The sequence below is a fragment of the Ambystoma mexicanum genome, chromosome 2p, assembly GCF_040938575.1.
Source record: "Ambystoma mexicanum isolate Mex_15411 chromosome 2p, UKY_AmexF1_1, whole genome shotgun sequence".
NCBI lineage: Eukaryota > Metazoa > Chordata > Amphibia > Caudata > Ambystomatidae > Ambystoma > Ambystoma mexicanum.
The window spans coordinates 1,346,995,072-1,347,020,700 of record NC_090923.1 but is presented as its reverse complement, the minus strand read 5'-3'; the positions used below and the strand labels follow the sequence as shown (position 1 = coordinate 1,347,020,700).

At 47.1% G+C, this 25,629-nt stretch overlaps 1 protein-coding gene across 2 annotated transcripts in view; it reads left to right on the top strand.

The window, feature by feature from the left end:
• The window catches only part of MYO15A (myosin XVA), a 3,541,761-nt gene that overhangs the window by 1,376,986 nt on the left and 2,139,146 nt on the right, over window positions 1-25,629 (top strand). For both annotated transcript variants that reach the window (XM_069645706.1, XM_069645705.1), the window contains exon 32: window positions 7,433-7,545. In XM_069645706.1, coding sequence (XP_069501807.1) covers window positions 7,433-7,545 — 113 coding nt within the window. The remainder of the gene's footprint in view (window positions 1-7,432; window positions 7,546-25,629) is intronic.

The following is a 25,629-nucleotide window of genomic DNA, read 5'->3' as shown; positions in this document are numbered from 1 at the left end:
TTTTCCACCGGCGCCCAGTGGCCAGTGTAGACACATTGGCCACACCCCACGGCAGGAATTTGGTGCTCCATTCTTCGCATGATGACAGCGGGCTGCCTGATTGCTGCTGGGTTCACCGTGGATCTGTTGCCAGCGCCTGGCGCAGCCTCCTCTCCTGCGTTTCTCTGCGGTCGGTTAACCACCATCACAACAGGAAAAGTGGGGTTTGGAGGGGGCCTGCCCTCACTTAGGTACCAGGGAAGGGAGTTTGGGTGCAGGCTGCGTACCTCCCCTGACAAGGTCGGTTTGCAGGCCTTGTCACAAATGTTAGAGAGACAATTGTTTTAGGAATTTCTTTTAAATGCTTTATTGGTCATAATGGTCTTGGTTTTTTCTAAAGCTTTGTTACACTTTGTATATTCAAATATTATTTGATTATGTTTTTTTTAATTAATTTTGCAGATATGAGCTCTTGATAAAGGACTTGGAGTCCGAAAAAAGTTGTGCAAATTTGAAATTGACAATCTTTGAATCACCATATTCAATAATTTTGTGAAATGAACATTACATTTCAAAATTAATAAATCAAACTGATTTACGTCATTTTGTTTGAAGTGTGACAAGAAATCTATTGGGTTCTCTGTTTAACCACATAAAGGTGTGCATATCCAGAGTGGTGAGGTTTCCCTCCACTGTTTTTCTTTCTTGTGCATATATCAGCATTGCGTTCAGTGTTGTTTATGTTTTCCCGTTCCCAAATTGAAGAAAATCCTTTTGAACATTGGAATTGGGGTTAACATGGTCATTGTATTACCTTGTTGTAGTGCTTGGTTGTGCACCACTTGATTTGAGCTAAAGATGCTAGATATGTAATTTGAAGGGGATGAAGTATTTGGGGAAAAGATCGACAAAGGCCTTAAAAATAATACAAGCAGTGCACACTTTATCCTCGTTGGAGTTCTCGTTCTATTACAAAACAAATCACACGTACAGCCAACACAGAATGTTCCTGGGAGCACTGTTTTGCACAGCGGAATCTCTATTAAAATCATCCTCCAAAAGTAAAGAAGCTGTCCTGTCCATGGTCTGCATGCTACACACACCAGCTGTGTCGGTCAGAATCTGCAAGTTGAGTCACTCCTAGGCACTTTGTCATTCTGCATCTCCCAGAACTCAGACAGCATATGAGATCGATTTAGGGATTCCGCAGTGCCAGATGGTGGCAACTTCAAGGAAAACAGAAAGACAAAATAGCAATCCAAGGCAGCCTGCCCAACCACCTGCATTGGTGGTGTTACCCTGGCAATCTCACAAAAGGAGCTTCCCTCTGGGACCTGCTGCACTAGGAAACAGTCATCACAGACTCTTCCCTAATGGGCTGGGGGACATCTATAACAATTCACTACAAAAGGACAATGGTCAGAGTGAACAACATCTCCACATCAACATCCAGAAGCTCAGGGCAGTCAGGTGGGCTATACGTTTGTTTCTTCCACTTCTAAGAGGGAAAGTAGTCAGGTTCCTAACAAACAATACAACTACCTTGTACTATATCAGGAAGCAAAGGGGGACTAGCTCTCCGGACCTTTCTCACGAAGCACAACACCTAAGGCATTGGACTATCCTTCACAGCATGAGTCTACTAGCCTACCATCTTCTGGGTGCACAGAACTCAACAGCCGATGAGCTCGGCAGGACCACAAAGGAATGTCACGAGTGGGAGCTGCAAAACCAGCCACTATCCAGCATTTTCAGAACATGGGGAATACTGCTGGTGGACCAACTTGCCACACGCTCCAATAATAAATGTGACAAATTTGCCAGCAGATTCCCTAAGAAAGGCTCAGAGGAGGAACCATTCTTGTTCCGTTGGATGGGAACGTTTGTATATGCCTTTGCCGCCAATATCGCTTTACAGGAAGGTGGTGAACAAAATGGGGTGATATCCTTGGCATTTGATTCTCATAGCCCCAGCCTGGGCCAGATAGTCATGGTATTCGGACCTGATTCAACTATCGGTGTGCAACTCGGTATGCCCGATACCAATGGAAGGCCTGCTCTCCAGGTATAACACCATAGCCTGATGTAGCAGAACCTGACAGCGGAGCTCCTGACTACTCAGAGTTCGGACACTTTGACATTCCAGAAGATTGTAGATTTTTGTTGCAAACAGCACTCTTAGATGGAAAAATGTTTGCATTTAGTGTAAGGACCGCAACTTAGAACCTTTCTCAATGAAGCCACACCAGGTGGTGCCGTACTTATTGACACTGGCAAAAGGTAGATAATTTCACACATCCATTAGAGTGCATCTAGCTGCCATATCACTCTACACTCACAAGCCGGAAAAGACTTTTATCTTCAGCCAAAGAATAGGTAAGCAATTTATGAAAGGCCTTTTTTGCTCCTTCCCACCAGTGGGGGAAATTGCACCATATGGAGTCTAAACACAGTGTTAGCAATGCTCTTGAAGGCCCCTTCACAGCCCTTTTGACAGGGCGGACATCAATCACCTTTCCTGGAAGGTGGTGTTTCTACTTGCCTTTACCTCAGCAAAGTAAGTAGAAGAGATCCAGGCATTGGCTGTTCACAAACCTTACCTATGATTTTCGAAAGAAAACAAAGATTCTGCCTAATGTGGCCACTGAGTTTTACATCAATGTATCAATTGTTTTACCAACATTTTTCAGAAATGTTTCTACAAGAGCAGAGGTAACCCTTCATTCTTTTGATGTCAATTATGCTTCTAAACACTGCATGGACAAAACAAAGGATTTTCATAAAACTACACAAGTCTTAAACTCAGAACCGGCCGTCACTCTAGTAGGCAGGTAAAGACCATCTTGATAGTAAACCTGTATTGGAAATCGGCCTCCTCGGCTGGAAAGGGTTTCGCAGATTGCGTGTTAACGCTCATTGACGACGAAATGGGTAATTGGCCCAAATTGGAAATTATTCTCTGTGGCGATTTGAACATCCACTGTTTCAGTACCAATTCTATTTTGATTGACGATTATACCCCGCTAGCAATCCCAAAGGTGCAGCGAGGTCCTCAATGGAGGAGCAAATTAACCTTGAGAAATATCAATGGCCAATGGTCATACCAAGGGGATCAACCTGCAAAGCTGACGTGGAAGAGGGGTATGGAGAAAAGGGTATTGGACTACATCTTTGTCTCTGAGGATCTACAATCCCAAATGTTCAGTCTGGAGGTGCTTGAAGCAGTGCAGAGTGACCATAACATCGTTAAAGCGTCATTTACTTCATGGCTGATGGATCATCCTATGAAATTAACATTGCAGCTTAAAGTTGGGTCGGGCCAAAATAGGCTGAGCATACAGCAGGACCCCACTCTTGATGTGGCGATAGCACAGGGAGAAATCCACGCTTTGAAACATACGTCGCAGTCAGATCTACATCCAATAAACCTGTCTTTTGTTCTCGACACAAATTCGATGCCATGGTGGCAAAAAGAAAGAAGAGCCTGAATAAAGTAGTTAGAGCAAACCAACGCAGAAACACTCTTGAGACGCTCGAAACTGGTGTTTAAAGCTTTAGAAATTGGCTAAAAGGCCACCGCCTAATCGTGTTTGAGCAGGATAAGGAAAAAATGTTGAGTTCAGTGTCCTCCAAAAATACAGCAAAGATGTGGAGCTTGATGGCCTCTCTTCACGCGCCCCAGGCTTTCTAATCCTATACCATTTGCAGTCTGGGAGGAGCATTTTAGAGCCCTGTTTTCACAGCCAGAAAATTGTGATCTGGGCAAAGGGGAATCATTGACAAGCTCATGGTCCTTTCCGATGCTGAAATGTCACATCTTGACCCTAATCCCTAAGGCGAGTAAATCTAGGGCCGGCGGCCCTGACGGCATTACTACCTTTATGCTTAGGCGAGATCCGGCGTAACGGGCAGAAACTATGTTTGTTTGGTTTAGTGAAATCAAGAGGACAAAGGAAATCCCAGATTCCTGGACCGGCTCTACAATCATGCCAATCTTCAAAAAGAGCAATAGACTAATTCCAACTAATTATAGGCTAATCGCCTTGCTTGATGTGACAGGCAACATTTTCGGTTCACTTATTCTAAAGGCACTTAAAATTTGGACCAAAGCATCAAAGCATTACGACCAATGGCAAGCGGGTTTCGTTAAGGGCACAGGCACATCATTGAACCTTTTCCTCATAAACATCTTAAAAGCAAGAGCAAGAAAAAAGAATGGGTGCGAAAATCCATCTAGCATCAATAGATCTAGCCAGGCATTCAATACAATCGATAGGCATCCTCTCTGGGGCTGTCCGGAAGATATAAGAGAAGCCCTGAGGCTCCTCCACGCAGATACATCGCAACAAGTGAGGCTTGATTGCAGGGGAACTCTGACCGCGCCCATTTACACATTCAATGGACTTAAACAAGGCTGTCCATTGGCACCAGCTAAATTTAATCTGTTTATATCTGATGTAAATAATGCCCTTGATTCAGTCAGAAGTTTTCCACCCAGTCTGGCAGAGTGGAAATCAGTCATCTCCTCTATGCGGACGACTTAATCCTGCTGGACAAAACCCAAGTGGGTCTTCAAAGACAATTGGACATTCTGGAAGACTATATGACGATGAATGGATTAAAAATAAATGCCCAGAAATCCTGAATCCTTACCTTTGGCCGCAAGAAGGGAAAAAAAGGGGGCAAACCAAAAGCCTGGTATATAAAGTGGGATAAACTCTTAGAAGTATCATCTTTGACATACCTAGGCATGTGCCTCAATGACAGCACTGTTGACGCTCAAAGGGAAATTTCACTGCGAAGCAAAGCAAAAAACATGCCAGCCCAGGAAAGGTTGATCAACGCCCGTTACTGCAAACTCTCTTTGACGCCAATAATTGAGTTCTACCGCTTGAAGGTCTCACCCATTCTGACTTATGGGGCAGAGGCCTCTTTCACCCTGGCGGCAGAGGCCTGGGCAAATTAGAGGGCATTGACGCTCATAGGGAAATTTCACTGCAAAGCAAAGCAATATTAGAGGGCATTTTCTGGAGAAAATGTTTGAACATACCTAATTGTGTACCAAAACAGGTCATAAGGGCTGAACTAGGTTTAAATTCCCTGTATGTTATAACAGTATGAAAACAAACTAATATTGTTCTGAAAATGTTCCGTGAAGAACACCGAAGGTGGGCTTGCGGCCATAGAGTAAGCAATGACTGGCACCACTGATCTGCTATTAATGTCTAGGAGAGAGGCGTGCATCAGCATACTTAAGGATCTGAATGAAACAGTGGAAACCTTGTTGGGAAATCCAACTAAAGTGAAAAGGAATCTGTACAATTTGGAGTGGATTAAGACATTGGATTACAGGAAACAGTCCAAACTCTACGGAAATAATTTCACTGATATAAGGACCACGGGTACAGTTCCGACCTACTTGACCAGATTCCTGTGCCAGTATCGGCGGGTTCAGTTCATGCGTTTTCGCATTAACTTGTTCCCAACAAATGAAATTCGGGAAGTAAGGAAAAAGAAAGAACAGCGCGACTTTAAATGTAGTTTGTGCAAATAGAAAAGAGAAACTTTGTACCATCTGACATGAATATGCCCTTGTCTGAGAGATTTAAGGACAAAATGGCTGGGAAAACTCGCCAAAGCATTCTCAACCTTTACAGCCAAGGACTGGTGGCCAAACTGATGAATGATGATCAAATCTCGACTTTGGTGCTTCTGGCGTACCTAAAAGAAGCTTTTGCGTGGTTTGTGGACTGTGCGTAGAGGAAAGGTTACTCAAAGGGATGTTGGATTTGTTTTACTGATGTTTTAGTGGATTATATTTGTCCCCCGTACGCGTAGGAGTACATGAACACAGTGCAAGAGGGGTGTTGTGTTTCGTTAAATAATGTGGCCGCATACCAAAGTATTGTTTACTTTTCTGGAGCTCTGTTGGTTCGTTTTAGCTCTCTTATTATTCTTCATCGTATTCTTTTTTAGTTGTTGCTTAAGTGTTATAAGGAAGCTTCGGAATTTGTAATTTTGTCTATCTTTTTCTTCAGATTGTCATTTTATAGGGAGTTGTTTCCCTTTCTCCCTTTGTTATGTGGCGGTTGGTGTTTATTTATTTATTCTGATGTAAGCAAAAAGGTTTATTTCTTTTTAAACCAAATGCTAATATAAAAAATTAAATTAAAAAAAACTACATAACTTTTTGTTGTATTTTGACCCTCAAATAATGGCGGACGTATTTCTGAGTTGGGTATGACAAGATGGTTGACGCTGGCCATCACTTTCTGCCATAAAACAACGAATAGACCCCAAGACAACAAAGTCCATGCTCACTTTACTAGGGCAGTAATGGCGTCCGCTGCAATGTGGGCAGGGGAGCCTCTGCATGATATCTACACAGTTGTTACCAGGTCGGCGCACACAACTTCACTAAGCATTACTGCTTGGCTGCACAATCAAGAAAAGAAACGGGCATGGGACGAACAGTGCTCCAGCATCTTTTCCAAAAGGGCGAGCCACTGTTTCCTACCACCGTTGATACTGCATTATAACATGTGGCATATGCATATGTACTGCTTTTGAATCCATTCAAAGCATGTGAATTTATAAAAGATCTAATGCTGGAGAAAGGATGAGTTACTTACCTGTAACTCCAGTTCTCCAGCATTGGTATCTTTCATAGATTCATATGTGACCCTTCACCATCCCCTCAAGATACTTCACTGGATCAAAGTTGTGTGCCTTAGTCAGCTAGAATCTGTACAAGGCCTCAGAGCGTGGGGCTGAGCTCTCGCCCTCAAATTCGCTGAGTGTAAAATGGCACAAAACAAATTGGAAAGGCTTCAGTAGTCACTGCTTTTTTCTTCAAAAAGTTACTCAGAAAGTGTGTAGCCGTGGATTCCTAGCCTGAATATTCAAAGGATGTGAATGTATGAAAGATACCAATGGTGGAGAACTGGAATTACAAGTAAAATCCACACATTTTGTGTATTTAGTATTTTCTCCCAGACTAACTACAGCTAAACATTCAAAAATATCTCCAAAAACCTGTGCACTCCTTTCACAATCATATTTCCACACTTGCATATCTGCTCTGCACCATGTTTTGAAATGTACCTAGCACTACTACAACAAGTTAGTTAGACACTATTTAAACTGTGCAGAGGAATGCCTGGTGAGTTTGGTGAGCCACTTGTTTGTTTCCAGAAATACAAGAAGATGCATGACACAGCTAATTGTGATACTTTTTACTTGTACTGCAGGGGTTTCTTGCTCTCAGTGAACACACAAATTAGCTTTCATTTTGCTTACTTCACTCACTGACATCTTTGTGTGTGTTGTGGCATGAGACACATATGATTCGTCTAGGAATTCAATTTGTTGGTTGACCCTGCTTCTTTTTTCATTTGGACTATTTTATAGTTCATTTAATCTATTTGTCATGTTCTTTCTTTTTTTCCTTTAGAGTGCACGCCAATGCCTCTGACACAGATGATGAGGTTCCTCCTCCACCATCAACCAAAGCTCCCTCTTTGCCTGCCACAAATATGCCAGATTCTGAAGGCTATTTTAGCCATGGTGAGTATCAGCACCTCAAACCACCTGGCTCATTATAGCAGATTTTTAAAAGTTCTCTTATTTATCTTTTGTTTACTGTAAGTAGGGCATGGTATCAAATAGTAAGACACACAAGTGATCACAGCTCAATTGTGTTTATTGAACTTCAACTGGGTTTGAAGAACGCCTATCTAATCCTAAATAATAACGCAGTCCTAGTGGTGTCTTGTCAAAATAAAAGGGCCTATACTAATAAAACCATTGGCAATCTCCTTACTTCTAAATACAAAATAGTGTGGGAAACAATGGGCCTCATTACGACCCAGGCGGTAAGTTACCGCCTGGGCCGTGACTTTACCACCATGGCGTAAACTATGTTTACGCCATGGTGGTTGGCGGACTTACCGCCCCATTCCGAGGTTGGCGGGGGCGGTAAGTCCCCAATCCCCATTTACCCTTCCCCATTCCCATTTTTGCCCCATAGGGCATAATGGGAGTGGGGAAGGCATTAATTACGCCACCGTAAATTACGGTGGCGTAATTAACTCCATGGTCCCTTAGCGCCATGGTTTTTAACACCTGCTAAAAGCAGGTGTTAAAAGCGCCATGGCGCTAAGGGACCTCGTAATTGGCGGTAAGGGGTCGGCGCAGCTAACGCTGGCGTAAACCCCTTACCGCCAGGGTCGTAATGAGGCCCAATGTTATGCAAAAAAAAGTGTTCAAGAAATGATACGTCAGGATATTCAAGCCATTGGCCTCCCTTCCCCACATTTTCAGCACGGGACAAGGCAGCCCACTCGAGCTTAGCACAGTCTTTGGCTTCTTTAGCACGAGGATGCAGTTATGTTATATTATTATGTTATGTTATCGATATTTATAGAGCGCACATTCACCCGAAGGCATCATGGCGCTAGACCGGCAGAGAACAGCTGATATAATAACTAGAACAGTTTGTCCGGTAATAAACTTACAAACATATAGTCTTCATGAGATTCAGTGATCCGCTGCCTTACGGACAATAGCACACCTGATACAGTTGTCCGAACCCGCCGTGTTGGAATCTCGTAAAAGAAAGTTCAACTGAAACAAAGATTCTCTTCTGCAATCTTATTCTGGCGTGCTGTGTGCTTCTGAGGAGGGGAGTACGGGCAACCCTGCTGTCGGGTCCTTTCCGTATTAGTAATCCCACTCATAGGGCCTCATTACACGGAAGGCGGTAAGCCATGGCGCTATTAGCGCCATGGCTGCCGCCGGTACCTTACCGGGTCCGCCTTGGTGGATGGCGGAATTAGCGCCATATTCCAAGGTGTGTGGGGGCGCTAATTCCACCATCCACCATTGCCCCTTCACCATTGCCAGTCAGCCCCATAGGGCTCCATGTTAATGGTGAAGGTGCTAATTAAGGTACCGCAAATTGCGGTACCGTAATTAGCACCAAGGTCCCTTTGCGGGTCCCGTACTTAACGCCTGTAAAAACCAGGCGTTAAGGGAGGACCCGCAAATGGACCTCGTAGTAAGGCGGTAAGGGTTTACCGGTACCAGTGCCCTTACCGATACCGGTAAACCCTTACCACCTTCAGTGTAATGAGGCCCATAGTCAGCTGCGTCCTCAATCCACCCTTCGTGCTGCATTCCAGTGGGGGAAAAGAGAACAACTAGCAAGCGGTTAGGGGGGGTTTTGACCTCTTGCACCCCTCACCCCTCCCTCTTCCAGGTGTTTCCACTCTCAGTACTCCCGAGTCTGAACCCTCCCCTTTCCGTTATAGTCCCTCTATGTCACCTGTTTCTCCCCGCTCCTCTGCCCACCCTTCGCGGACCTCTAATTCCCTCTGCACAGCCCCTTCGTACGTAAGGTGAGTGTAAATGTTTGTAATAGGTATGGGTTTTACATGTTTTCATTTTGTGTTCCGGCACTTGTCTGGGGTAGCAAAGCATGCTGGGACCTGTAGTCTGCCCGAAACTCTCCATAGACTCCATTCTAGTAAACCTGTGGAGAAATTGCTTGATCTTTTCTCCCGACAGTATTTTCCGAGAGGGAGTAGTTTTAGAGCCGGTTGCTTGATGATCTCTTCTGGTCGTGCCCCTCCTCCCCTGCATGTCTTCTTTACTTTCCGCGCTCTTAAGTACCACCTCACAAACTCCCCTCAAGCGATCCAGCCATTCGGGCTAGTCCAACGCCCTAAAAAGGTAGTCAGCCACCAACTGATACTTTCCTGGTTTATGAACTGTGACAAAGTTAAATGGTTGTAGCGTTAGAAACCATCAAAGTTCTCTATGGTTCGAGTCCTTCTGTACAAACAACCAACGCAACAGGGCATGGTCAGTGAATATGGTGAAGTTCCTTCCCAGTAGGTAGTATCCTACGGTCTCTAAAGCCCATTTTATTGTCAAACATTCCTTCTCGAAGGTGGAAAATGGGAGTTCATGCGGTAGCAGTTTTCTACTCACAAAGGCGATGGGGCACAAGTCTTCTTCAGACCCCTGAGACAAAACCACCCCCAACACACACCCTGAGGCGTCTTCTTGCAGGAAGAACTATTGAGAAAAATCCAGACTGTGAATAACAGGTTTGTCGAAAATCATCTGTATCAATGCATGAAATGCCGTCTTGGCTTTTTCAGTGATAACCAGGGGCCGGTTGGTTTTCAAGGTATCTGTAAGGGGCGCAGCTATGGTGGAAAAGTGAGGAAGGAATCTTCGGTAATATCCAACAAAGCCCAAAAAGGCACGAATTCCCTTGCGTGTGTTTGGGAGTTGTAGTCTATGTAGAGCTTGCACCTTGTCCAGTAGTTGGGTGATCAGTCCCTTTCCTTCAGAATATCCCAAATATTTAGTGGTTTCTGCTGCAAGTTTATTTTTTTGGGGATTGATATGCAATCCTGGTTTTTGGATGGTTGTAGTCACTTCCAGGAGATGGGCCAGGTGTTCCTCCCAGGATTGACTGAAGACCACTCATCCAGATAGGCGGCCGCGTAGTTGGTATGAGGTTTTAGGATCTGGTCCATCAAGGATTGGAAGGTAGCTGGAGCCCCATGCTACCCAAATGGTAACACTGTGAATTGAAACAGACCCTGAGGGGTGGCGAAGGCTGTCTTCTCTTGATCCTCCCGGTTAAGAGGGATTTGCCAATACCTCTTGGTTAAGTCTAACGTGCTTAAATAGGATGCTGTTCCGAGTTTTTCTATCAACTCATCAATCCTTAGCATAGGGTATGCTTCATAATGGGATATTGCATTCAGTTGCCTAAAATCCATACAGAACCTGGTGCTACCGTCCGGCTTGGGAACTAGGAACACCAGGTGCTTTTACACGGAACAATGATACACATTTTTAGCATTTCAGTGATTTCCCGGGCTATATCTTCTCTCTTGGCTTCTGGAATTCTATAGAGGAAGAGTCCCCCTTATTTTGTTTCCTGGTTCTGTTTTTATATGGTGGGAAACTACATTTGTTCTGCCAGGTAATCCCGAAAAAACCTTAGATACGGGTTCCAGTCAATCAAATAATTCTGTTAGTTGTTCATCCTTTAAATTCTGTCCCAGCATTACATCTTGTATAATACTAGGATTATTGGGGATGGTCTGTTTATTCACTGACAATTCTGATGTTGACATACATAATACTGCAGGGATCTCCCTCCATAATTTGAACATGTTTATGTGGTAATTTTGGTGCTTCGTTTTCTATCTGGCTGGGCCACTTCATAATTGACTGGACCCAACAGTTTTGTTATCTGATAGGGTCCCTTCCATTGTGCTAACATCTTATTTGCAGTGGTGGGTAATAGGACCAACACCTTGTCTCCTACCTTAAGAGATCGAAGCCTGGCCCCTTTATCGTAATACTTCTCTTGTTGTATTTGTGCTTGCCCAAGGTTTTCCTGTGCGTATTCCTGAAGTTTCCCAAGATGTTCCTGTAAATCATTCACATAATCAGTGAGGTTGGTCTCTTCTTGATCTTCCCACGTTTCTTTTAACAATCCTAGGATGGACCTTGGTTGTCTCCCAAACAACATCTCAAAGGGGTAAAATCCCATAGATGATTGTGGGGTGTCCCGTAACACCATCAAAACCCATGTTAGTGCTCTATCCCACTCCAGCCCTATGGGACTAGTAGCTTGGTGTATCATTTGCTCAATTGTCTGATTATGGCCCTCATTAGGACCCATGCGTTAAGGGGTTTACGGCGCCGTAAACGGCGCCGACCCTTAACGCCTGATTCCAAGGTCCCTTTGCGGGATGGTGATTTTAACGCCTGCTTTTTGCAGGCGTTAAAACCCATGCCGCAAAGAGACCTTGGTGCTAATTACGCCACCTTAATTTACGGTGGCGTAATTAGCGCCTTTCCCCATTCCCATTATGCCCTATGGGGCAAAAATGGGAATGGGGAAGGGTAAAATGGGAAATGGGGATTTACCGCCCCACTCACCTTGGAATGGGGCGGTAAATCCGCCAACCACCATGGCGTAAACGTAGTTTACGCCATGGTGGTAAGGGTACGACCCAGGCGGTAACTTACCGCCTGGGTCGTAATGAGGGCCTATATCTCTCCACCAGCCCATCAGTTTGGGGATGATACACCAAAGTTTTCAGATGGGATATTCCCAAGGTTTTGCCCACTTCCCTCATTACTACTGACATCAAATTGCTTCCCTGGTCGGTAATGATTTCTTGAAGAATCCCCACTCGGGCAAAGTATGGCAGTATTGTTTGGCAGAGGTTCCTCTCAACGGAAAAGCTTCTGGATACCTTGCACCATAGTCCACCACTACTAAGAGGTATTTATATCCATGGCTGCTAGGTTCTAGTGGCCCCAAAATGTCCATCCCTATTCTTTGGAATGGTCCTCGTATTATTGGCATTTTCTGCATGGGCGCCCTAGGAGGAATATGGGTACTGGTCCTTTGACAGGTTGAACAATTCTGACAATACCTAGTTACCTCGGCATATATTCCTGGCCAATAATAGTTCTGTAGCAGTCTCTTTATTGTCATCTGTTTTGCCAAATGATCCCCCGTAGTGTGGTTGTGGCCCAACTGTACCAGTTGCTCTCGCTATGATTGTGGAACCAGTAGCTGTTCCCTTTCTTGATTATCCGGACCTCTGATCACCCGGTAGATGAACCCTTTTTCCCCTTTAAAATAAGGTGTTGTGACTGGGTAGTCTGACTCTGGGCTTGTACTCTGGCCCTTTTAAGTGTATCATCGAACCCTGTTTCCGTACAAAAGGATGGTAGATGTTCTTCCACCTTTCAATTCACAATTGCTATGTCGTTACATGGCTTTGGCCCTCTGCCTTGGCCATTCTTCTCTGTGCTCGGGACAAATGTATTCTTTGGGCCTTTCTTTCCAACTCCATCCCAGAGTATGGGGCTTCCTGAAACAATTTTTCAAACGTAGGCAGGTCTGTGTCTATTAGCACTGGTGCAGGGAGTGTAGGTATGACTGCTGCCCGTATGGGAACCTGTTCACCCTTTATGCCTAATGTTATGTCCTGTGTTGCATATTCTTTAGTGTCCCCATGCACACATTTAACTGCTATTTTCCTGATCTATTTTTTGTCTTCAGTGTGGCTCACCTGTGGCTGTATACCTGTCTGGCTCCTTACGATGTCCATCAGAGCCATTGCTGGACAGCCGTCCACCGTTATTTCTATCACATATGGCAATTTCTTCCTTCGAATTTCCTGCGAATGCATCGCCCCAATCTCCATAGGTTCAGTTTTAGCTTTCTTGGAGCAAAACCTGGCAATGTTGCCCCACTCTCCAAACTCAAAACATTGCAAGCCCTGGGGTCTTTGGGCTCCCCCACCATTTGTAGATTGTGTTTCTGGCATTAATCTAGGCTCCATGGTTTGTGTCCGATATGGTCCTTGGCCTGTAGTAGTAGCTTCAGGAATTTGTTTCACTGGAGGTATCATAAAAGATCGGGGTGTACATGCTTTTTGATAAGCTGTTGCCACATCATTTGCCTCAGGTAAGGTCATGTGGTGGTGCTGTCTTACCTACCTGTATATTGGATTAGGCAGGGCCTCCACAAACCGCTCTAACATGACTTTGGGGGTCATTCCGAGGTTGGAGGTAAGGTACAAACCATGCCGGTAATGATTTACCGGCATGGATTTCCGCTCCATGCCATTCCGACCCTTCAGACCGTAAATTACTGCACCGTAAACAACAATGCCGTAATTTACGGTCTTGGGTCGCGCGCGCCCACCACCATGGCGTAATTAACGCCATGGCGTAAACCGGAGCTGATCGCAAGTAAGGAGCACACGTAAATAACGGTCTCCTTAAGGCCGTAAAGTACCTTACCGGCATGGAGTACATACAGGCATCTCAGAGAAGGAGTTAAGAACACAGAGCAGTGGTTTCCACAGCCACAGGTGCACACAATCAGCACAGGTAGCCAATGGAGTCTGGAAAAGCACAAAATGAGCATACCCACACACCACACCCTCTCCCACACCAAGATGATACCAATAGTAGTGGCACAACTGGAGCAGGAGGCCTTGCTTGCAAGGTAGTAACAACAACAACCACAGCCCCAACCACAGAGGACGCACAGGAGGAGACGGAGGGTGAGACAGGCCCAGCATGCACCACCAGTGCATCCACCGTTACCACGCCGGCAGCCCCCAATCCCTCGCATCTGAGCCACCTCCTTCAGCCTAACACCACATCAGATCCACACCCTGTACCGGCTTGACCATGACACCATCACCACCATAGTGGACCTGATACATGACGACATAGTGAGTTTCATTGAATAAAGCTCTGCCATCCCCCCTCCACTGAAGGTAGTGACTGTGCTCCAGTTCCTTGCCACAGGCACCTACCAGCACACAGTGGGGCACATGCATGCTATGTCACAACCCTTATTTACCCGGATACTGAACCAAGAGCTGGATGCCCTCCTCAAGCACACAAGGGACTGCATATACCTACCACGGACTCCCCAGGAAGCAAATGTTGCCTTGCATGCACTGTGAGACATCAAATGACACCTGCGCAATGATCAATGTCCACTCCGTTTTACATTATGAACAACCAGTGTATTGAATAATTGACATGAAACGTGTACAACAAAACCTCCACCACCCTCCCCCTCCCCCCAACTCCCAAACACACCCTCACTCCCCTCCCCCTCCCCCCAACTCCCAAACACACCCTCACTCCCCTCCCCCTCCCCCCAACTCCCAAACACACCCTCATTCCCCTCCCCCTCACCCACAACAACCCCAGAATAGTGCCATAAGGCCAACATAGGCCACATGTGTGTGCCAGCATGTTCAAGGCGTGCCCCCAGAGCCAGGGGGATCCATGTTGGGCCGGCGCAATGTTCGCATTGAGCGTCGGAGCGGGCTGGTCTGGGTGGAGGAGCACTGTGACGGTGTGTCCTCCCGCTGGGGCTGTCGTGTGGGAGGTGCAGCCTCCAGGGCATCCGCGATGCGTCCCAGGACCGCACACAACCTATTGCTACTGTCAGTGACCGCCTGACGCATCTGCCTTAGCTCATCCACCCACTCCACCCTGCCCTGGCGGGTGTCCTCCATGAAGGCATTGATGAGGTCCGTCAGCTGATGTGCAAGTGGTTCATCAATGTATGTAGGTACATTCCTGGCGGGTCTTGGGCCTACCTGCCCTGGCATGGACTCAACTTGTGGAATAGGTCCAGGATCTGCCGGAGCACTACGTCCAGGTGTTTCCTTCTCCACAGAGTCATTGCTTGATGGCAGGGGGACATTGGTGGGCTCCGGGGTGTGGACTGTGGGGTAAAAGTCCTCCTCAGTGACACCACAGATCGATAAGGGGCTGTCCACATTCTCCTGGGTGGCCGTAGCTGCCAACTCCCCAGCAATGCTTGATTCGGCCGACCTTGGGGTGTCTAATGTGGCAGGTGCCGAGGCAGGGAGGGATTGTGGTGGTGCCTCCTCCACTGGCGTTTGTGGTGCCTGGGTGGTTTTCTTATTCCGTGCGGGAATGCTCCGGGACCGGCCTCTGCACGTGGAGGTGGATGGACGGGTCGTCTGGGTATCCCCGCTGTCATGATCGGTGCCTGTGGGGGTAGAGGAGAGGGACAACATGAGTGATTGTATGATGCGCTAATTGCATAGATCGCTGCATTAACATTTCTGTAATTTGGAGTTTGTGGCCCTATGGGCGTTGCAACAGTACTAGTACATATGAATGTGAATTGAATGTACGCATGTGTACGCATGTGTCGGAGTGACACATCCTGCCATAGTAATGTGCAGTCTGGCACACACACTGCCGAACCTGATGCACAATGTGCATGATGGAATGTGCAAGTTACTGCACTATGGCTGATGTGTGTTATGTACTTGCAGTTGGCCCTTGATTGCGTTGCAGTTGACTCTGCATTAGTTGGATGGGGGGGTGGCTACATGACAAGGTGCCTTTGGGGGAGTCTACATCATGCAATTGCCATTGGCAGTGTTGACTTTGGACACTCACCTCCATCGGCAGACGACGTTGCCCCGCAGTCCATTTCACCGATGCCCTCTATGCATTCCGTGCCAATCATTGCGGCGCATGTCTCCTCCCATGCCTCAAGTTGCACAGGGGAACTTGGGCCCCCTCCAGTCTGCATGGCCTGACTCCTGTTGGCAGTGAGGAGTCCCCGCACCCGCAAGTCATCCCACCGCTTGCGGCAGTCCTTGGGGGTGCGAGGGGTGGAGCCTACAGCGCTCACCCTTTGGGCGGTTTCTGCCCAGATGTTCTTTTTGTGGATGGTGGAGTCCCTCCGCATGTCTGGGCTGAACACCACGTCAGCGTGTTCTGCCAGGTGGTCCACCATGACCTGGAGCTCATCAGGGCAGAATCGCTTCTTGCGGAGCCGGTCCGCAGACTTCTTAGGTGCTTTAGGCATAGTTCCTGGGTTCCTGATGCTTTCCCCAACTTCGGATTGCTCCCGAGGGTGCTGCCTGATGAGGATGGCTATGGATTGTGTTTTTATAGATGGCCGCCGCGCTCCTTCCCGTTCCTGTGCGATGACGTAATTTCCGGTTCCGTTGTTTTGCGGTGACCGTAATTTACGGGATCCGTAAATTACGGTCCCCGTTATTTACTGTCACTGCTGCTTCCATGGCGGTGTTGTAATGTACGTGTCGCAGCAGGCCGGTAGGGGTTTTTCGGGGGTTTTGCGGCATGCCGCTAGGTACTTTTCCGGCATGGCGAAAAGCGCGTGTCCGCGAGGTCGGAATGGGACGCAATTAGCGGTCTGTAACCTTGGCAGAGTCGTACTTTACGTCATGCCGGAAACGACCGGTACTTACCTCCAACCTCGGAATGAGGCCCTTTGTCTTTTATTTGTCCAATAGTGGCAGTGCTGGGTTGTAACCATTTCTCAGTGAGATCTTGAATTCTGTAAAACAATTGCTGCGGGCTCTCCCTGGGTTTTAAGCTGGTTTCACGTAACTTAATCCAATAGGACTCCTCATCCATTCACAGTCGTTCCAGTATGTTTTTTTTTAGTTCTCCATATGGTGTATCCTCTGTGGGGTTCGCAGTTTGGTATGCCCCTTGCATAAACCCAGATAGCAAGGGGGCTAGGAAAAAGGCCCAACTCTCCTGTGGCAATTGAGCTGCTCTTGCTGTTCTTCCGCTAGAGCCTTCATTATTGCTTCAGTTTTTTTGGTTACCGGTCAGGCGTTCCTCTATCCCACCGCTGCCACCACTGTTATATAGCAGGCAGGACACGGTAAGGATTGCAGCTGAAAGGTCTTTGTTTATGTACAAATTAGTACTGTCCCACAAAGAAAATAAACATTCACAACTCTGGGACTTCTTTTCGCCGGGTTGAAAAAAATGAGAATTCAGCCTTCAATGGTCATTGGCTCGCGGTTCAGTTTGGCCGGTAATAAACTTACAAACATTTAGTCTTCGTGAGATTCAGTGATCCGCTGCTTTCTGGAAAATAGCACACCTGATACAGTTGTCCGGAACTCGCTGCATTGGAATCTCGTAAAAAGAAAGTTCAACTGAAACAAAGATTCTCTTCTACATTCTTATTCTGGTGTGCCGTGTGCTTCTGAGGACGGGAGTACGGCAACCCCACTGTCAGTTCCTTTCTGTATTAGTAAGCCCACTTGAAGCCAGCCGTGTCTTCAATCCACTCTTCATGCTGCATTCCAGTCGGGGAAAAGAGAACAACCAGCAAGCGGTTATGGCGGGTTTTGACCTCTTCCACCCCTCACCCTTCCCTCCTCCAGGTGTTTCCATTCTCAGTCCTCCCGAGTCTGATCCCTCCCCTTTCTGTTTCCCGTCCCTCCATGTCACCTATTTCTCCCCTTGTTCACCCGCTCCTCTGCCCACCCTTCGTGGACCTCCGATTCCCGCTGCACAGCCCCTTTGTACATAAGGTGAGTGTAAATGTTCGTAACGTGTACGGGTTTTACATGTTTTCATTTTGTGTTCCAGCACTTGTCTGGGGTAGCAAGGCATGCTGGGACCTATAGTCTGCCTGAAACTCTCCATAGACTCCATTCTAGTAAACCCGTGGGGAAATTGCTTGATCTTTTCTCCCGACATTATTTTCTGAGAGGGAGTAGTTTTAGAGCCGGTTGCTTGATGACCTCTTCTGGTCGTGCCCCTCCTCCCCTGCATGTCTTCTTTACTTTACGCTCTCTTAAGGACCACCTCACACCCTCCTAGGCCAAAAGCCCGACTGAAAGGAATCAAAGAACCCAGAGGATTCCAGAAAAGAAGAGAGCAAAGGAGACACAAGGGACTACAACACCTTCATAAGAAAGGGAAGAAGTGAGATGGGGTGAAAATTAGTGAGCACAGTGGGATCTAAAGGAGACTTCTTAACTAGAGGAATCACGAGTGCATGTTTCAAGGTATTAGGAATGCATCCATCACAGAAAGAAGCATTCACTGCCGTTGTAATCAGTGGAATAATATCCCCAGAGATTTCCTTGAGAAGAGCAAGAGGAATAGAATCGGCAGGTGAGGCCATTTAACCCGATGAATGGCCACAAGGACATCTTGATCAGAGAAAGTGGGGAAAACAGACCAAGTGGGATTAGATAAAGACAACAGATGAGAGCAAGGCAGAATAGTAGACTGGCCAGCAGTATTAGTGATATTGTGGCAGATGGTCTCAATCTTGCTTTGAAAAAAGCAGGAGAGTGAGTCAAAGAGGTTGTGGGAAGGCTCAGCCTGAGAGCCAGATTTAGCTGCAGAGGAGAGAGTGGGCCAAATCAAACAGAGCCTTGGGTTGATTGACGGCAGTCTCCAACTTCCGACTAAAGAAAGATTTTTTCACAGACATGATAGCCTTCTGATAGGCCATCATAGTGCAGCGGAAGGAGGTTTTATCATCAGGAGAGTAATTGGCTTGCCCCTTCCTCTCCGCTTGCCTGCATAGACGCTTACAGGCCCTAAGTTCTTCAGAGAACCAGGGCTCAGAAGGGTGACTTTTTTGTTTACAGAGACTAAGGGGGGCCAGCAGGTCAGACCCCGGGTTTGAGACCCTATGCCAGCTGCGTTTGGGAATAGCAAGGTTGGCCACAAGTAAAATTGGATCCAGATGGAAAATGGAAAAAGGTACCATAAAGTGGTCCGACCATAATACTGGGCTAGGGGGGGAAATAATAGTAGAAGGCCTAGGAGCACAGACAAAGTCCAGGATATTTCCCAAACGATAAATTGGATCAGAAATTAGATGAGGAAGACCAGGAGTACCTAACAGAGACCTTCGATTGAGCACCCACACAGTGCCGGACCACTCTGTCAAAGGTATTGTAGCTTGCTTTAAAGTTCAATCACTCATCAGCAGTTTAACTCCCTCCGTAAAATGGTTTAACAGCATTTTCCAGATTGTTGGCAAGTACATAGTCTATTATTTGTGCAAGCAGGGATATTTATCTCAGTTGGTTAAAACTCTATTCATGTCGTGCGGCAGGCCTTCCCAATTATGGGTTGCTGAGTGGTGTGTGGTTCTCATTCCGGTGTGTCACATTACAAGGGTTCTGGGTCTTCGGGTTGCCTTTGTCTTTGGCTTGGGATATATATGTTGGCAAAATCACACCAGGTTTCGTCGTGATGTGCTGCTTTTCCATGGAGGGCCGCCGTGATTTTCTCCATTGTACAGATATTGGTTGCGATGGTGACACATTCTTTTTTAACCGGGAGGTGTGAAGATTCCCATTTGATGGCTAGGCCGGCTCTCGCAGCTAACAACAGTGGGAATGCCAGTTCCTTTATCCTGATGAGTTCTTCTTCTTCCTCTAGGCTGAATAGGGTCAAGAGGGGGGGTGGATCCCTTTCAATGCCATCTATTTGTTTGACCCATCCAAGCACTGTGTTCCAGTATATGCAGACTTTGAGGCAGTTCCACCACATGTGCCAGTAGTTGGCCTCCATTCCATATTGTCTCCAGCATTTCAGGCTGTTGGTCTGGTACATTTTCGACAGTCTATGGGGGTCGTACTGCCATCTGTGGAGTAATTTTATAGTGTGCAATTTGTATTGTGCAGCAATTTACATTCGTGATGGTGTTTTGCAAATTGTGTCCCATGCCTGTTGGTCAAATTGTCTGTTGAAATCTATTTCCCATTTCTCTTTGAGGCGGAGGTTTGGGTTTAGGTCTTTACAGATCAAAGCACTATACGTACGTGCTATCAGGCCTTTATTCGTGGAGGTTGTGTCGAGGATTTTCTCGAAGGGAGTGAGTTCTCTTCGTATCTTCGTTTTCCATTCCCATTTGGATAGGACGCCTTTGAGGCGTAGATAGAGGAAAAACGAAATTGGGTGCAGTTGGAGGGCTTCTTCCAATTCGGTGAGTGCTATGAATTTGTCATGTCTCCATAGCTGTCTGACCCTTTCGAGTCCGACTTAGAACCAATTTTGGTACCTATGGTGTTCTTGGATTTCTTCTCTGATCCCTGGGGCCCAGAGGTGGCTCAGGGGGGGACGGCCATGTGGTCACTCCTGTCATCCCTTTTCCCTCTCTCCATATGTTCCATATTGTCCCCAGTATAGGATGGTTTGCGCAGTCTTTGTGTGAGTTGTGGTCTGGGGACCCATATCCATTCCGAGAGCATCACCGGGGTCAGGTTGTTGTTGTCCAGCTGGACCCATTGCAAGTCCTTCCTTTCTCTGAGGTGGGGGATGATGACTCTTAACTGGGCGGCTTGATAATATCGCTCAGTATCCGGGAGGCCAACCTCCCCTTGGTCTTTGGGTAGTATAAGGGTCTCATAGGTTATTCTGGGTTTCTTCCCTTCCCACAGGAATCCAGTTATCGCTCTTCTTTCTTGTTTGAAGAAGTCTTCGGGGAGTGTCACGGGGAGTACTTGGAAGTGGTATAGAAAGCGTGGGCGACTAACCATCTTGATGGCGTTCAGGCGTCCCATCCAGGAGATCGTAAGGGGTCGCCATTTTGCGAGGTCCGCATTGAAGGCAGTGAGGAGTTGGGGGAAGTTGGCCTCGTATATATCGGCAATGTCTCTCATCAGGTTGATGCCCAGGTATCGGAGCGTCGGGCCTCCGATGGTAAGGACCAGTTGTTCGAGTTCTCCTTTTTGGCTCATGGTGGGTTCACATAGTGGAAAGAGGGTACATTATAAAGCCTGATAATGCGCCATATTGTTCGATAAGTTGAATCGCTTGGGGGGTTGATGTGGTCGGGTTTTGTACATGGAGTAGGATGTCGTCTGCGTACAAGGCCAACTTGTATTCTCTTCCGTTCACTTGCAGACCTTCAACGCCTTCATTCGTTCTAATCGTTTGCGCCAGTGGTTCCAGGGATAGCGCGAATAGTATTGCCGAGAGGGGGCATCCTTGTCTCGTTCCTCTGCTCGCGGGGAACCAGCGCGAGCATTGGGAGTTTACTGAAATGGATGCTTGAGGTGAGGTATATACGGCCATGATTCCACGTCGGAGAGCAGGTCCAAGGTCTATTTTCTTTAGCGTTGCTCCCAGGAAGTGCCATTCAACCCTGTCGAACGCCTTCTCCGCGTCAATTGAAAATAGTGCAGGCATGGTTGGCATTTTCTTGGCTTCATGTATGAGGTGAAGTGTCTTACAGGTGGAGTCTGCTCCCTGTCTACTGAGGATGAATCCCACTTGGTTGATGTGGATTATGGCGGCCATATGCATCTCTAACCGTGCGGGAAGGACCCTCGTGTAGATTTTTGCATCCGTATTTAGGAGGGAAATAGTGAGGTAGGATGCGCATTGCCTGGGATCTTTTCCTTCTTTGGGGATGACCGTAATCAGTGCTTCAGAGAAGAATTCGGGTGCCGAGGCGGTCTGGAGGATGTGGTTGAAGAACTCAACCATAAATGGAAGGAGGGCGTCGATGAAGGTTTTGTAGAACCCTGCTGTGTATCTGTCGTTTCCAGGGGCTTTCCCTGCTGGAAGCCTTTTGATTGCGTCTTCTATTTCTTCACCTCTGATGGGGGCGTCAAGGGCTTGTGCTGTTTCCCAGGATAGGCTCAGGATAATTATCTTGTTCATGTATTCTGTAGTTGCTCTCTCCTCTGTTGTGGTATCTGAGGTGTACAGTTTCTCGTAGAAGGTGGCGAAGACTTCAGGGATAACGGAGGGGGGGTCCCCATGAGGGTTGGTCTCGTTTTCCATGGTTGCCCCCCATCATTCTTGGCACTGTCCGCGGAGCCTGGCTGCAAGCAGCGCGTGAGCTTTGTCCCCTTTTTCGTATTGTTTCTGCTTGAGGTATTGGAGTTTGCGCACGATTAGGTTGGTTTCCAGTTGCCACAGTTCTTCCCTCTTACTGGCTGCCTCCTCTATTTTTTGGCTTCTATCAGTGTCAGCGGATTGGTCGATAAGGTCCAGCTTATTTTCTATGAGTTGGCGTTCTCTTTTTTTGCTGCTCCTTCTTTGATTAGTATGCCTCTCCACGTGGCTTTCCCAGCCTCCCATACCATATTTACTGAGATTTCGCCTGTGTTGTTCCGTTCGAAGTATTGGTCAATGTCCTTCGCAAGTTGTTCTTGAAATATCGGGTCCTTCCAGAGTGATTCGTTGCAGCGCCATTTGGAGCTTCTACGGGGGAGCGCCTGTCGGCTGAGGGTGAACGTGAACATGTCGTGGTCTGACCATGTGTTAGGGATATAGGGGATATTTCGGATGTGGTCATTGCCTCCGTCAGCTCTGGTGTGAGATATATGTAGTCTATTCTGGTATATGTGGCATGTGGCGCTGAATAAAATGTGAATCGCGTTTGCCGAGGGTTCAGGTGGCGCCATGAATCCTTGAGTTTGTAGGTGTCCATCATTTCGTTTATCATTGAGCGGCCGGCCTCTAGCGGGGTTTTCACCTGTGGGTTGCCAGCTTGTCTGTCCAGAGTAGGGTCAGCCCACGTATTGAGGTCGCCTCCTAAGATCTCTTTGCCTTGTGCTTCGATCATGACTTTGGGGACTATATGTTCTAGGAACCTGGACTGTCCGGAACTGGGGGCATATATGGATGCCCGTGTGATAGTGGTGCCCTGAACCTTGCCTACCAGTACAAGTGCTCTGCCACTTACATCTGCCCAAGTTTTCAGGACCTCAAGTTGCAGCCGTGCCGACACCTGCTTTCCTGAGTTGGCTTGAGCCCCAATATTCGGTGCCTGTCTTGGCGTACAATACCCTTCTCTCTTCCCCTTTGATGTATCTAGTTTCTTGTAAAAAGAGTATGTCTAGCCGCGCCCTCTTGAATTCTCTGGTCACGAGTGACCTTTTGGTGGGGGAATTGAGTCCCTTGACGTTCAGCGTCCCAATTCTAATTGTGCTGAGCCTGTTGCTTAGTGTTGCTGCTGTCCACCATTGATGTATTTTCTTGATTTGTCGACCGGGTCCCATCTTTTGTCGTTGGGTGCCAATGATGTTGGAGTGTTCTGTTGAGTGTGCCTGTCGGTCTTGAGCTTCAGTGTTTTTATTTCCCCCTCGCCCCTCGATCCCCCAGAGGTATACAACATTATACCCCCTACCCTCTGTCCCCTTTCTCCATCTTTCCCCCTGTCATCGAGGGTTTGCATCTTTGCCTGGTGGCGTTCGAATCAGACTGGGTGAAAACGGTCAGCCCAACCTCGGACCACCGGTGGGAACCGCTACCACACAGTCCTTATTGCAAATACCATTGTTCTAACATTTTGAGCCCCCCCGCCCGTTCCCCCCCAACACTTATAATTCAACGTTAACTTTCATAAAAAGGTAAAATGTTGATACATGCAGTTTCGAGTTTCTTCGCCAGCTGGCTGTTCTGCTCCTCCCTTTGTGGAGGGCCTCTTCTACGAATCTGACCTCATGTGGAGAGTGTAGGGGTCGCCAGAGTTTTTGCGGACGCCCCTGTTGTGTTGTCAGATTTTCAGTTTCTTGGATGCGGGCCACTGAGATAGGTGTTCATTTGTCGCTATCTGGTGTGTTGTTGCCTCGCCTGTACTTTCTTGAGCCTTTCACTCTTTTTCTCCTTGGTCCCTGGACTTCCCATCACGTTCTGTTCTGCTCCGGTCCTTCTCGGTCTCCGTCCCTTGGACCCGTTCTGAGGAGTTCTGCGATGCAGTCACGGATCTCCTCTTTTGATCGTAGCTGTATTATCCTGCTTCCATGCTCGAAGGTGAGGGAGAAGGGGTATCCCACCTGTATCGGGTGCCCTGCTCTTTGAGCCATTTCGTCAGTGGGTTACATAGGCGTCTCAGTGCTAGGGTAAGCGAAGTTAGGTCCTGGAAGATGGTTTTCTGGTCTCCACCAAGGGTGAGGGGGCCTCCAGATCTAGCCTTCTCTAGTATCCTGGCTCTGTCCTGGTATCCGTGGAATCTAGCGAGGACCGATCTTGGACCGCCAGGTGGGCCTCCGGCTCTGTGTATTCTCTCTGTTTAGGCGGTTTATAGTGATTTTTTCAAAAGGCATATTTTCCAATTCCATTTTCTCGACACAATTTTGCAGACAATTTTATTTTCAAATGTTTATTTTTTAAAATTTTATTTTGGAAATGGGGGGGATCCCCCAAACCCCCTTTTTTAAACACTTTTTTTTTACTTACGAAAGCCAAAAAAAAATCAAATAAAAAAAGAATACAATCGAAGAAAAAAATGTTTTCGACAAAATGGTGTTTCGAAAATAAGTTTTCGAAAAATTGACCGGATACTGTTTTGGTTTCATCGATGTCCTCGTCCGCTGTCAAAATTTTGATGATATCGTGAATTGTTTTTTTGAGGTCTTCTTCTGTTTCTACTTCGTGTTCCGGAATGCCAAAAAAACGTAAGTTGTTTCTTCTCTCACGATTTTCCAAATCGTCTATTTTTAGTTGGAATTCCTCTTCTTTCTTCTCAATTTCTCGAATTCGGAGGTCCATTTGGTTTGGAGAGTGTCTATGGTGGCTTGGTTGTTTTCAACCCCTCTAGTCTTTCTTTGATGTTATCCATTCTCTGTGTTATTTTGTCTATTTTGCCACCCAGATTGGCTCCCATACTTTTTATCCCGTTCAGCAGGGCTGCGATGTCGCCTTTGGTGGCAGCCGAACCTGTCTCCGAGGCCTCCATTATTGCTGTATTCTTGGTTTCTGAGGTCAGTAAGTTTGGAGTGTAGGCGTATCTGAACAATTTCACCTTAGCGTTCATTAAGTGGCTACTCGTGGCAGAGGAGGCACACACCCCTAATTCGGAGGCTCTACCCTCTGCCCTACAGTGCACACTGTTGGCTTCAGAGTAATTCCAGGTATTGGGCGGTGTTCAGGGTCACGATGTTACTAGGAGGTAGGTGTGGGGTGCCTAGGTCTTGGTGGACCACGTTGGGCACTCTTCAGGGCCCCTGTGTTAAGGGGCTAGTTGTGATGCCTTCTGAGTGCACATTTGTTATTATGCCTTTGTCCTGCGAGGATTGGGAGCAGGTTTTTGTTCTGGCAGCTTTGTGTGTTTCTTTTGATGGCTACTGTGTATAAGGTTACTGGATCTTTCCCACTGTGGCGTGCTGCAGCAGCGTGGTTCACTGTTTTCCGGAATCATTGTGTGCTGCCTTGTGGGGTCTTGTTTCAGGGCGTGTGGGGCGTATGATAGATGGCCCTTTCCTCTTTTTATCAGGTCAGTCGCATGGATCAGCTACTGGGTGCACGTTTTGGCTATTGAACGTGCGACTG